The sequence below is a fragment of the Gigantopelta aegis genome, chromosome 6, assembly GCF_016097555.1.
Source record: "Gigantopelta aegis isolate Gae_Host chromosome 6, Gae_host_genome, whole genome shotgun sequence".
NCBI classification, from domain to species: Eukaryota; Metazoa; Mollusca; class Gastropoda; order Neomphalida; family Peltospiridae; genus Gigantopelta; species Gigantopelta aegis.
In genome coordinates, this window is record NC_054704.1 from 26,398,729 (window position 1) to 26,412,944 (window position 14,216).

A 14,216-nucleotide genomic window follows, 5' to 3' on the forward strand; every position below is an offset into this window, starting at 1 on the left:
TCTAATAATAATTGTAATATGACTTAGAAAAAGCTATTTTTATATCAAATGTTAGATTTTGATTGTTGATACTTTAAATTAATATGTTTTGAAATTTGAAAATGACTATACTAAAATATAACTATTAACTGTAAAATAGCATATAAAAATGGCAGACATTTGTCATACAGTTGTAAGTAAGCATTGTCATTATACAGCTATTAGCACCCACAAACCATGATAACTACATCACCTAACCTCTAAGGTCTGTATAAATTAATAAATAAATAAATGAGCAAGTGAATGTTAGAACTAATGAATGTTTAGCAAACTCTGTATGAAAAAATGTGAAGGTAGTGCATACAATGTGTTGTACATATTACTGCACTCATATATACACTTCGATTCATTATCAACTCGCGTGACTTGTGTTGGTGGATCTGCACACACAACAAATTCATCTGATGCATCCCTTGGATACATTGCCCTTTATTTGCATGCTGCCTTGCAAGGTTGTCCAGTGTCAGGTGCACACCAGGATGTTCAGCAATTCAGGATCAGTTGAATCAAATAGAGCCCGTTTCATCACCATGGGTAAAGCACACCCATCAAACTTTTTCTTGAAATCAACTTTGTGGAAATCTTATGCAAGGGCATTATGGTTTATTGGCATGTCATCAGAGGTAAAGGCATCAGTGTAGTCTGCAGATTTAGGTGTCTTCAGTTGGTGGCCGTTTCTTCGCAAGCATGCTCTTTTTATTGACAATGTCACACTGAAACTTGTTCAACAACAGGCAGTCAGCATTGTTGTATAATGTAATGTACACAGACCAACAGATTTGGTGGCTGTTTCCAGGTTGGGAACTGCTGAAAGTGTCCAACTTTCTGCGTCATTCTGCAATAAACTGGACATTTTCCATCGTCCTAGAAAGAGTTCACTGCGTCACATATATGTGTACTGCCTTTATTCCAACTGTAAAACAATGATCCAGAAGCCATATAAGAACATCACTGTCTTGACTGCTCATAACAATGTGCTGGGTCTATTTTCCTACAGCATATTTAATATGTAGCACAATTCTAGTATCAGCCTAATTTGTCATTTTAAAATGTTGACTACTGCCATCTATTGTGATCTTAACTTCTAGTCCTGTTCACTATGTTTGTATTGATGCCTAGATATTTCATTATGTACTCTATGTAGACACGGGGGTGGGTCCTAGCCAGTATCACCTGATGTATAGTTGGTCTAGGATTGATCCACGTCGGTGGGCCCATTGGGCTATTTCTCTCGGAGACTATCAAAATTATCAAATGTTTGACATCTAATAGTTGATGATTATTAAATCATTATGCTTTAGAGGTGGGTTTTTTTGCAAAACAAACTTTACTGTACAGACGTTTGCGGGACTTCCTAATAATACACGTGGAGTGAAGGAAATAATATATCTTCTCACATTCATGGAAGAAAAGCATGCCAGTCTTGCCCAGTATACACTAGTGCATGCTGTACAAGACTAGCTAAATAATATGTATCACAGTATCTTGATTTGGCTGCGACACTTCATCTCTTTGTAGGGTTGCGAAAAACATTTAGTTTAATAATAAAGAAAGTTGACCAGTTGCAGTTGATTGTAAACTTGGGAACACATGGATAAAAAAAAGAATGGTGGCCATCAAATTTGTTAGGTCTCTGTATGAAAAATCTTGTGAACAATTGTGTTGGCCTCTGCTGCAGGACTATTTATAATAATTTTAGGTATGGATATAAATGTGTAAAAAACATTTCAGTGAAGGGAATTGGGTATTAAATCCAGAAAATTCTGAAGATTATTTTACCTATTTAATCAATCTATACTATAGATATTGGTAAAAATTTAACAGCAAGATAGAATTAAAGATGGGATTGGAGTTTTATTTTACATTACATGTCTATTCCACCATACCTAAAATCTAAAAGGCATCTGTGTTATTTTGAAGCATATCTGATTTTTATACTTATTATTGTACTTTTCTAGAATCTTTATCCTTTTTGTGCTAACTTCATAGTCACTGTACATATTTACCATATATGAGTCTACTATTAATAGAACTTACTGTAACTTATGTTGTTGACATCAACATTTTATTGACTTTCTTTCATGCACATCCACCCACGTGCACACACACATTAACACTCTTTTGCATTCTAACAATCTTTAGCCTTCCATTCCATAAATGTTAAAGCACAGCAAAATATTTGTATTGCAATTTGAAAAAATCTTTTGACGGTATTTTAGCTGGACAAAGAAAAAGAATACTGTATTGTATATTTTTATGTGACTTGTCTACAAGTAAATTAAGACAAAAAATGTTTAGCAATTTGGCACTACTGCATTGTACTTTTAAAGTAAGCTACATTCAGTGTGGCAGCTATGCATTTCATTTTGTATTGGAAATCGCCTGTTAGTTACACTGACAAATGATGCATCGGTTAAGCCAGTGTTTGATTTCACTTTGAAAGTCACAAGTTTTGTTTTACTTAAGCACATTTACCAAACATTTTTACTAAAAAACTATTTAATTTGAATAATAAATGCAAGTTATACTGATGCTTATACTAATATTTGTCATATGCAAAGTTTTTGCAGTTTTGTTCTTTACTTATTGATCCTCTCTGTGTTATTCTGTTGTGATACTATGTTTTACAAAGGGATGTAAACTCATTTATTTTTGCAATAAAATATGAAAAGATGTTTGAATTTATGCAATAATAATGGGACACCAACACAGATAGTTTTGAGAAGTAGAAATGCCAAGTTCATATCATCCAGGCACGGATGCAGAATTTCGGGGTGTGTGTGTGTGTGTGTCCAAATGTGATGACTGATCTCTCCTTTTACACAGCGCGCCTCTTACAGCTGAACACATCATGCTCGAATTTATAGGGGGGGGGGGGGGGGTCCAGACCCCTGGATCCGCTATCGTCATCTGTTCCAGGTCAGGTCACAGACCATTATCAGACCTGAGACAAATGTGTGTGAAGCCTCTGTGGTATAGGGGCACGTTAATAGAGCTGAGTAAGCTCATCAGAGGTCAAAACAGCTGTAGACTGATGAACCGGTCCAAGATGTCACACAGCATGTTTAGGATGTTGATAGAATCATCTGTCACCTTTGAATCAGCCATTTTTAGAAGGTGTTCAGGACGTAGCTCAGTGGTACAGCACTCACCTGATGCACGATCGATCTAGGATCAGTTCCCATCGGTGGGCCCATTGGGCTATTTTTCGTTCCAGCCAGTGCTTCACGACTGGTGTAACAGGCCACAGTATGTACTATCTACTACCCTTGCTGCTAATCAAAAAGAGTAGCCCATGAAGTGGTGACAGCGGGTTTCCTCCCTCAATATCTGTGTGGTCCATAACCATGTCTGATGCCATATAACCGTAAATAAAATGTGTTGAGTACATCGTTAAAACATTTCCTCATTTCCTTTTTAGAAGGTCCCACTGCATCAGTCAGTTATAGGTTATTTAGATTTCAGATCGACACTATATGGAACCACACACCCACACCAAACTTAGTTTTTTTTTTAATCTACTAAACTACTCCTTAGCTGTGGTCATCTCGATTTCAAAGGGAAGCAATTGGGTTTCATACAAATCATGGAATTTGCACGTGTCTTTTTTTTTTTCCAGGCCTGGAAAGTCATGAAATTTTGAGTTGAGTCTGGCAAATGTTCGACTATTATACTGCAGCACATTCTCACAAACAAGACACTTTTTGCTTATAATGTATAATACACTAAAACATAAAATGTATAAGAAATTTAAATTTTTATTCTTTAATTATGAAAGTTTTAAAATGACATTTTAACCAACAATGTAAGGCTTCCATAGTGCAGATGGCTCACTGTTTGCATTACTCGAAATCAGCCTGCTGAAATCTATGTGATGGAAATATTCCAATTTATGGCTGAAATGATACCAAAAAAATACATGTTTTTATTCAAGATGTAACTGTTATATACCGGGTATAGATAAATTCTAAAAGAAAAAGAGGAAAATAATATTTAATTATAAGTACTGGGACTGGGTCCAAAGGGTCAATTATCGAAAAATATTTAGATGGGTGTGTGTGTGTGTGTGTGTGTGTGTGTGTGTGTCTGTATGGAGTGATTTTTGTGACATTAAATGGAGGTAATTCATTAAACAGCTTTTAAAAGTGAATTTGGTATGACTAAATATTTATTAACTACTATATAATATTTATGTGTCATTAATTAACAATTTGAACAAATACATCTACTTACAAATCAGGGTTAGTGAACTTCCCATATGGAACTGGATACAGTGACAGATATGTTCTTGCTGAAGAAGTGCCATGAATTGCATAAGCATTAAATTTCGTCACTTGAGGTGGGAAAAGGTCTGCTGGAATATGTGCTGTGCCAGTCCATCGGTGTTTGTGTCTGTGTGCAGTAAACTGGATTGGAAGTCCTATCTGGAAAGGTGAAGATAATTAGAAATGGAAATAACTGAGCAAGAATAAAATATTAAAAATCAAATTCATGTTGTGCACAATCGGCAAATAAATTAAATATCAATATGCATATGTCTTAATATGAGGGGAAAGGCTGCAGGCCTGTGTGGCTTAATGGTTAAACCATCTGCTTTAGTGCTGGCAGGTACTGAAATCATTCCCCCAAAGTCTGTTTTAATGTCTCATTGTGACAGTTTGCAGCCACCACACTAACTTCTCTTACCACTAACCTATGTCCTGGACAAACAGCTCAGATAGCCATGGTGAGTGCCTAGGACACTGCACTTCAATCTTAATTGGATATCACATGAACACAGATAATAATTCATGGGCATACATAGGATTTTGAAAAGGGGGGTTCCAATACATAGGATTTTGAAAAAGGGTGTTCCAAAATAGATTGCAGAGATATTGGGCGTATATTTCTATGTTGAGTAAATATAATAATGTCAGATATATTAAATTATAAAAAAAGCGATTCCGAACCCCCTATGTACGCCCATGTAATTGATCATTGAATATAGAAGAGTTAATAAAATGGGGACAAACACATTTAACAGTTAATAATAAAATGGGGACAAATACATTTAATAAGTTTCACAATTTTCATTTTAGTATATCAAGAGGAAATGGCATTATTACATGTTCCCTTTGCAATGTGATGTTAACTTTTACACTTTGCCTAATTAATATTTTACACCAATACCTTAATTGCATGTCTTCTTCCATTAAGCATGAGAACAAGATGTTCACCATGTCTGAAATAAAGATGAGATTCAACAATGGTCATATCTATTTAATGAAAATATTCCAACAGTAAATAATACAATTAGCTGTATATCTGAGTGTTGGTAATACTAATAAATAAATAAATATATTTTAGTGAATCAAGGTCCACAAGTTTAATACTACTATTTGGTGGATTTTTAATTATAATTTCAAAGACCGTTTTAGTTGATACATATAAAAGAATAAAAAGAGTAACTAGTTATCAAATTTATGTCTTGGACACTTCTGTTAATTTTGGTCAAAACTGATGTCTACAGTGGTGTTCTTTGAACATTCAATATATAAAATTTATAAGAAAAAACATAATTATGTCTATGAAACTACGAAACTACATGTATTGATCAATATCTAGACTAGTACTTACGGTGCTAATTCAATTTCAAGATACTGGTTATGATCATTTAGGAAGAATGCCTCAACAACTGAAAAGGTAAAAAGATGGAAACTATTCTTACAAGCATTCCTGATTCTGAAACTTTAAGCAATGCATGTCCCCTACCCAGTCCAACAAATTCTTGTATCTCCTAAATTCAAGGGCCATAACTTTATGAAACTGGGTAAATCGCCATGAAAGTTAAACTTGATCTGTAACAGTACATGATAAAGTTTATATATTAAAAATTCGGATTAATATCTTGAGGCATTGAAAAAAATCTTGACCTGTAGCGGTACATGATAAAGCTATATACCATATTTTATCAATATCTTGATGCACTGAGAGAGAAATAGTCAGGAAATAAGAAAAACTGAATTTCAGACCTTTTTCTCAAGGGCCATAACTCTGACAAAAATTTGTAAATTGCCATGAAAGTAAAATTTGATCTGTAACAGAAATGGTAAAAAGCTACACAAATTTCAGCTGAATATCTCCAGGCACTGTGAAAAGAACATCTAGAAAACTATATGTGGGACAGACTGATGGACAGACAGATAAAAGGACAAAGATGAAATCTGAAGTCCCCTCCGGTTGGACTGGTAGGGGACTAATAAAAAAAACTGGTACAAGTATTATGTCCCACATAAAATTTATATAAGATAAGGTCCTTTTAAATTGTATTACCGGTATTCTCATTCTTGCTAGAGGGGATATAAATTATGAATAGAAAACCATAAATAACAAGTTCTTTCATACTATATACATTACCATACACATAATCATTGTGACAAATAAATGATCACACTTGTGTTTGTGCCAATCAAAATGTATGCACATCCTTTGAAAATTGTACTGTTTTCTCTTGACCAAGGAAGTAAATAATTTCCAAACTTATTTCATAAATTTTGTATTGCACACTCTTACATTATTTCTACCTTTTAACTCTGTAATTAGCACCGTTGGGCTCATTGGGCTATTTTTCGTTCCAGCCAGTGCTCCACAATTGGTGTATCAAATGCAGTCACACTGGTATATACTATCATGTCTGTGGCATGATACATACAAAAGAGTCCTTACTGCTAATAAAAAAAAAAGTAGGCCATGGAGTGGCGGCAGTGAGTTGCCTCTCTTAATTTTCTTTGTGGTCCCTAACTATATGTCTGATGTCATATAACCATATTTAAAATGTATTGAGCATGTCATTAAATAAATTAAAAAAAGGTTATTTTGATAATCGGCACTATGTACACATAATTATTTTCTTTATTCCAAAGTTAGTATGAGTTTAAATTTACCGTACCTTCAAAGTTATACAGATGATTGTAGGAAGAGCCCGGCTGTCCTCCAGGAGGAGGTGGGTCGTGGTAGAAGGGAGCATCCACAGAAATATGCAGGCCAGTTGGACTACTGCTGAATGTTAGCTTCACATGATCAGCTGACGAGACTGGTGTACTGTCCCACAGAGTGGTTATGGTGTATGACATAGAGGCACTGCAAAAAACATGACAATAGAATGTGGTTCCGATTACAGACTGGTGTACTGTCCCACAGAGTTGTTATGGTGTATGACGTAGAGGCACTGTGAAGAACATGACAACAGAATGTGGTTCCGATTACAGATTGGTGTACTGTCTCACAGAGTGGTTATGGTGTATGACATAGAAGCACTGCAAAGAACATGACAATAGAATGTGGTTCCGATTACAGATTGGTGTACTGTCCCACAGAGTGGTTATGGTGTATGACATAGAGGCACTGCAAAGAACATGACAATAGAATGTGGTTCCGATTACAGATGGTGTACTGTCCCACAGAGTGGTTATGGTGTATGACATAGAGGCACTGCAAAGAACATGACAATAGAATGTGGTTCCGATTACAGATTGGTGTACTGTCCCACAGAGTGGTTATGGTGTATGACATAGAGGCACTGCAAAGAACATGACAATAGAATGTGGTTCCGATTACAGATTGGTGTACTGTCCCACAGAGTGGTTATGGTGTATGACATAGAGGCACTGCAAAGAACATGACAATAGAATGTGGTTCCGATTACAGATTGGTGTACTGTCCCACAGAGTGGTTATGGTGTATGACATAGAGGCACTGCAAAGAACATGACAATAGAATGTGGTTCCGATTACAGATTGGTGTACTGTCCCACAGAGTGGTTATGGTGTATGACATAGAGGCACTGCAAAGAACATGACAATAGAATGTGGTTCCGATTACAGATTGGTGTACTGTCCCACAGAGTGGTTATGGTGTATGACATAGAGGCACTGCAAAGAACATGACAATAGAATGTGGTTCCGACAATAGAATGTGGTTCCAATTACAGATTGGTGTACTGTCCCACAGAGTGGTTATGGTGTATGACATAGAAGCACTGCAAAGAAAATGACAACAGAATGTGGTTCCAATTACAGATTGGTGTACTGTACTACAGAGTCGTTATGGTGTATGACATAGGAGCACTGCAAAGAACATGAAAATAGAATGTAGTTCCGATTACATAAGCCAGAAAATATTGGGTAGATAGATAGGCTCAAATCTTTCTCTCTCTCTATTTCTCTCTATTAGGCATTGTAGATTTTTTTTTCAAAAGATCGAAATATTTTATATTAAGATATATATAGCAAGAGAGCAAACTGAATGCAGTTTAATTCTCAAATAAATATTGTGCAAAAGTTATACAAAAATATCTGCTATGTTGGTGATATCAGTTTAGACTAATTTTCTTTAAAAATGTTAGGGTTTTTTTTAGAGACAGTTGGGTAACTGGAACCATGACTATTATTTTGCTAGGCCTTGTAATAAAAAGCAAGAACAAAATAATGCTCATATTACAAATACATGTAGAGACTAAAATACTTTTACTAATAGTATAAATGGTAGAGAAATAGTAAAATGCATTTTCCCATTTGATGTACTATTAATTAAAAAAAAACCCTACAAACTCTTAAATAAGTATTTTGGAGAATACACTTGTAAACAAAAATAAAGAATGGAAAATGGACCAAAAAAAGCCATATAAAATTATCAACAATGGAACTACGGAGCACATCGGTCAACTATGACCCAAACCCAAAGTATTCTTTTGAGACTTAAAAAAATTATATTATTAAAAAGTGGTCATATTCATATGTCAGCATTTAACATTGCAATCTACAAAATACAATCATGTTAACAATTTCATTGTCAGGTGTGTTTTTTACATACAATTACTTAATAACTGTATTTCTGTGGTACAGCGCTGCTTGATGTGCGGTCGGTTTGGGATCGATCCCCATCAGTGGGCCCATTGTGCTATTTCTCGCTCCAGCCAGTGCACCACGACTGGTATATCAAAGGCTGTGGTATGTGCTATCCTGTTTATGGGATGGTGCATATAAAAGATCCCTTGCTGCTAATCGAAAAGAGTAGCCCATGAAGTGGCGACAGCGGGTTCCCTCTCTCAATATCTGGTCCTTAACCATATGTCTGACGCCATATAACTGTAAATAAAATGTGATGAGTGCGTCGTTTTATAAAACATTTCCTTCCTTCTTTGTATACCCATTTACAAAATACTGTTATTGACTAATAAAATAAGAAATGACTTCAAAAGACTGAGTAATGTAAATACTACAAAAAACAACCTACTTGTAATCGTGAAAGAAAAAAGGAAAAAGTAATACTGTATTTTATATACATTTTTTAATGACAACCTATTTCCTAAACTGGTCTACATTAAGCTGGTACAAATAGTAACATTGGGAAATGGTTACACGTATAAAACCTAATGGCAATGGAAATGTCCAAAACACATTCCAGTAAAAAAAGAAAAATGGTTTTCAATGTAATTCAGTAAAAATAATAATACATTAAAGAGCCATTGTTAAGATTTTTTTCACTAATTGAGACTTTATAATGACAAAATTATATATTTTAAATAATTTGTCTTTAGAATATCAGTATTTATATACGTAACACATTTTTGATTGTTCTAATGTTTGTAGTACTTCAAACTTCATTTTAGTTCCTAATACATGATAATGTTTTTTATACATTCAAAATTATTTGGAAGTAAATTCCAGTTTGGACTACCTAAACATTAAGAAAACTAGAAACACATTGAAAATACAGACACTGAAATTTTTAAAAACAAAAGAATTAAAAAAGAAAGTATTTTTTTGTTAAAAATGCTGTCAGTTTGAAACATCTTACAATGGCTGCAAACTTAGGACAGTCTCTTTTAATAAAAAGTAAAAAAATTGGGAAAAAACCCAACAAAAAACTCATACCTTTGAACAGATAAGATGCTGATACCGAGAACAAACACCAGGAAGGATGCCTCCATGTTTGTTTCAACCCTGGTCATTGATGTCCTCCGAAATGCTCGAGTGTCCAGGTACCAGTGAAATCCTCAATCTTAGAATGTAGGTGAGAAAAATCCCACCTGACTGATAACCGTCTTCCTGGTAACTTGGTTTGTATAGTTTCATAGCAAAGTTACTCTATTTTTATTAACAGAAAAAACCCAACTTTGTGGTGGCATGTAACTCGGTGATAGAGTGCTTGTCTAGGTGTGACGGGGCACAAGATCAGTCATCCTTGGTGGATCCGACGCCATATAACTGTAAATAAAATGTGTTGAGTGTGTCGTTATATAAAACATTTCCTTATTTCCTTGGTGGACCTGTTCCTCCCCCCACCCCCACCTCCACAGCCACTACCATCTGAACCAACGTCCCACAATTGGTATATCATGTGATCCTATGGAAAAGAACCATTGTTTCTATGGTTAAGCCATTGGTGTTAAGGCTGGAAGGTACTGTGTTCAGTTCCCAGTACCAGCCCCCACCAATGACTCAACATGTAGGTGTAAGACCACTACACAAACTTCCCTCTCACTAACCACTAACAACTGACTTACTTTCCTGGTGGGAGGGCGGGATGTAGTCCAGTGGTAAAGCATCCGCTTGATGCGAGGTCCGTCTAGGATCGATCCCCGTCTATGGACCCACTGGACTATTTCTCATTCCAGCCAGTGCTGCACAACTGGTGTAACAAAAGCCATGGTATGTACTATCCTGTCTGTGGGATGGTGCATATAAAAGATCCCTTGCTGCTAATCGAAAAGAGTAGCCCATGAAGTAGCGACAGCGGGTTTCCTCTCTCAATATCTGTGTGGTCCTTAACCATATGTCCGATGCCATATAACTATAAATAAAATGTGTTGAGTGTATCGTTAAATAAAACATTAAAAAAAACCTTTTCTGGATAGATAGTCTGTGCCCAGGACAACATGCTTGAAGCTTAATTAGATATAAGGATGAAAATAAATATGAATGAATGAATGAATGAATGAATGAATGAATGAAGTAGGACTTAGCCACATAGGCACATAGTAGTGGGTTTCCTCTTTTGTATTCTGAACAATTGTCAAAATAACCATATGTCGGGATACAATATTTTGTGTGAAATGTCATTCTGTTTGGGTGCCTGTTGTGCAAAATTCAAATCAACTGATTTGCTACTTCACATAGTGAACTGCTATATCGAAATATAAAAAAAAGCATTTTATTTATATATTCCAAAAATTAAAATTAAAAAATACTATTTCTTGGCATCATACCTCAAACAAATTCTCTCTACCACTGAGCTACTAATGACAATGACAATGACAAAGAGATTTACGTGCACATTCAGAGCAAGCTGTTGTAGCACACGCCTATCCTGGCCACAGGGACCGGCCTTGGCCGGTTCCCTCTGTCCAGGACAGGAAAGGGTTGGGGGAGGGTTGTAGAGAGGGAACGCCTGCGCTGGCAAGTGCAAGGGAGCACCAGCAGTCCAATGTTGGTGACAGGCGTTGGGTATTTGGTGCTATGGAATTTTGAAAGTCCCATAGGATTATGTCAAAGAGGAAGAGGTGCGCATTTTACATGAAGGAAATTTGGCGCAATTTTGATGGTCATTCTAATTGAAATAGTGAGGAGAGCCAATAGGTTTTGCTTTTAGTATTCCGAAAGTGGCTCTTTATTATAACCGTCTTGGTGCTGTAGGGTGTCTCCCTAGGTTGCCCATAGGGCCCTTAGAAAGGGCCTGATCTCTTCTGATCGTGGCATGACAACCCAGGGGAGACTCACTGAGATACTGCTAGTATTTCCCATTAATATGTTGTTAGTTTACACTGTCGACCAAATATCACAATTACCATATTTTTTTATTTTTTTTGTTTTTTAATTCTACTTGTCCCTTTCATTTCTCTCCTTTGAGTTACATCCTATTTCTTCCCAGTCTGGCAGCTCTTCCTATTTTTCAACTTCTTTCTCTGTCCACCTCCATATCCCACTCCTTGTCTCTTAAACTATGACAAAAGGCCTATCTGTGTAAACAAAATTAACGGAGGTTAAGTGTCTACACAGTGAAAAATACAGAGTTAAACTGCAGGGGGAAAAATTAACCTGGGTTATTTTAACTCTGCAATTGTACTAGCGTCAAACTTGACAATTACTCAAGTTCACTTTTTAACTTTAACTCTACTTTTAGGTTCCTGTGTAGACCAATAACTTGGGTTAAATGATAGTTTCTTGACTACACTATAAAGGTCACAGCTGTTTTACTTAATTGCTAAATACTTTGTAAAACTAAAAATATAAATGATAAACTGAAGAAAAAATAGAGGCGATAAAGGTGGTGAATTGAACACAACCACACATGAATGTAAATAGGGTTTTTTAATATATGGTTTTCTTCTATTTCACAGAGTACCACTAATACATCATCAAGCATTTTTAAAATTCCATTTAACCCAGGTTAAATAAATCTGGGATATTTTTAGTCTATGCCAAAACATTGCACAAGTAGACAGTTTTAATAGCTCTTGATATAAATGTGTGCTGGAATATCATTAGGCCAGACATTTTTTATTCTATGTTTTACATGACATAAATTTTCTCAAATTAGAATAAAAATAATTTTGAAAAAGGTGCCATGAATTGCACATATTGAATAATTTTGTTTAACAAGTTAGCATTCTTTGGACAGATGAATACAGTGTATATGTGAAATAAGTTACACGTTATATTACATAGGAAATATAGATTATTTCAACTCTTATATTATGTGACATTGCAATTTCCTGGTATTTTAATTTATTTTTATTCTCATTCCTGACATTATTTTATGTAAGAATTAGACTAAGACAAAAAATAAAAATTGTCTGACCTTAAGGAAACATTCCTTTTTTCCATTCCTCATTTATCTCTTTGCATCCTATAAAAGGTATTTTCAGACTAACAGGTATGGATAAATGTTATCAACAAACTATATACAGTTGTCACCTCTTGATAGCGAACAGGAAGTTTTTTGCTACACATTTAGTACACTTGTATAGACTGGTTTAAACAAGTGCCAGGTCAGGTCAGGTCATAGGGCTTTACAAGCTGTTGTAGTGCACGCCTGTCTTGGGCACAAGAGCCGGCCTCTCCATCCAGGACAGGAAAGGTGGGGGGGGGGGGGGAGGGACCACCTGTACTGGCAGGTGCAAGGGAGCACCAGCAGCCTGACCAAGGTTGGTAGCAGGCAAGGATGGGGGTGATGGTGCTATGGAATTTTGAATGACGCAGAGTATTACGCCAAAGAGAAAAAGTGCGAAAATTTGGTTGAGGAAATTGGGCGCAATTTTGAATCGTCGGTCAAAAAGAAAGTTCCAGAGCTAGTATAGGTTTTGACATTAGAGAATCGAGAGTAGCTCGTTAATTAGACCTCTATGATGCTGTGGTGTATCCCTAGGTTGCCCATAGGGCCCTTAAAAAGGGCCTGACTGCTTCTGGTCGTGGCATGACAACCCAGGGGAGACCCGTGCAATTGTGTAGATTGGGGGTGGGATAAGGTAGGCTGATATTCTTTTGAAACAAGTGCCATCACAATTTACATTTTATACTCGTAAAACCTGCACCAGGACAAATTTAACAAGCATTCTGAGAGTACTGCTATAGCAATACATGTCCCCTACCAGGCCCAAACAAATTTTATATTGCCTAAATTCAAGGGCCATAACTCTGTGAAAAATGGGTAAGGTCTCACTACACAGATGTCATCTGCCATTGAAACCCATGTTAAACTGCCCAACTTCAAGCGAAGATTGCCCATAGAACGGTTCTCGTTGGCACTAACAACATACACCATTGCAAACATACATTATATAAGCATTTATTTTCACTCCAAAATTGAGAACATTTCCGTCTCAGTTTTTTGCTATATGACCGCATCTGGCTGTAGTACCGGTCCGAATAGGTGGTTCATTAACCGATTCACTCCGGCTGTCACTTGCACTATATACCCATGTCCCAAAAGGTCGATGCACAATATTACAAAATAACATGGGCAAAATACAGCCAGAAGGCTTACCATTAAACATACATACTGTTTTAATTCTTCACAATTTGCTAGAAGTGAATATGTGACCCATAACATGTGTCCCAATTAGGAACTATAGTGGACCGTGATAAATGAACTGTCACCTGGAAGTGATCTGTGTAGTGAGACCTAAATTGCCATAA

At 36.1% G+C, this 14,216-nt stretch overlaps 1 protein-coding gene across 1 annotated transcript; it reads right to left on the minus strand.

The window, feature by feature from the left end:
- Positions 1-3,781: 3,781 nt before the first annotated feature.
- Positions 3,782-10,250, minus strand: LOC121376346 (UPF0462 protein C4orf33 homolog). The gene is made up of 6 exons (XM_041504191.1): positions 9,954-10,250; positions 6,968-7,158; positions 5,656-5,713; positions 5,209-5,260; positions 4,273-4,463; positions 3,782-3,935 (listed from the first exon to the last, which is right to left on the minus strand). The coding sequence occupies exons 1-6, from the start codon at positions 10,028-10,030 to the stop codon at positions 3,833-3,835; spliced, it is 672 nt and encodes a 223-aa protein (XP_041360125.1). The 5' UTR covers positions 10,031-10,250; the 3' UTR covers positions 3,782-3,832.
- Between the last annotated feature and the right edge of the window lie 3,966 nt (positions 10,251-14,216).

What these genes read in the sequence shown, in the direction of transcription:
- LOC121376346 (XM_041504191.1), bottom strand. Translation starts at nt 10,030, where the DNA reads ATGACCAGGGTTGAAACAAACATGGAGGCATCCTTCCTGGTGTTTGTT. An exon ending in AGCATCTTATCTGTTCAAAG is followed by an intron (nt 7,159 to 9,953) that starts GTATGAGTTTTT and finishes TGTTTTTTGCAG; the next exon opens with TGCCTCTATGTCATACACCA. An exon ending in AAGTTCACTAACCCTGATTT is followed by an intron (nt 3,936 to 4,272) that starts GTAAGTAGATGT and finishes GTATCATTTCAG; the next exon opens with CCATAAATTGGAATATTTCC.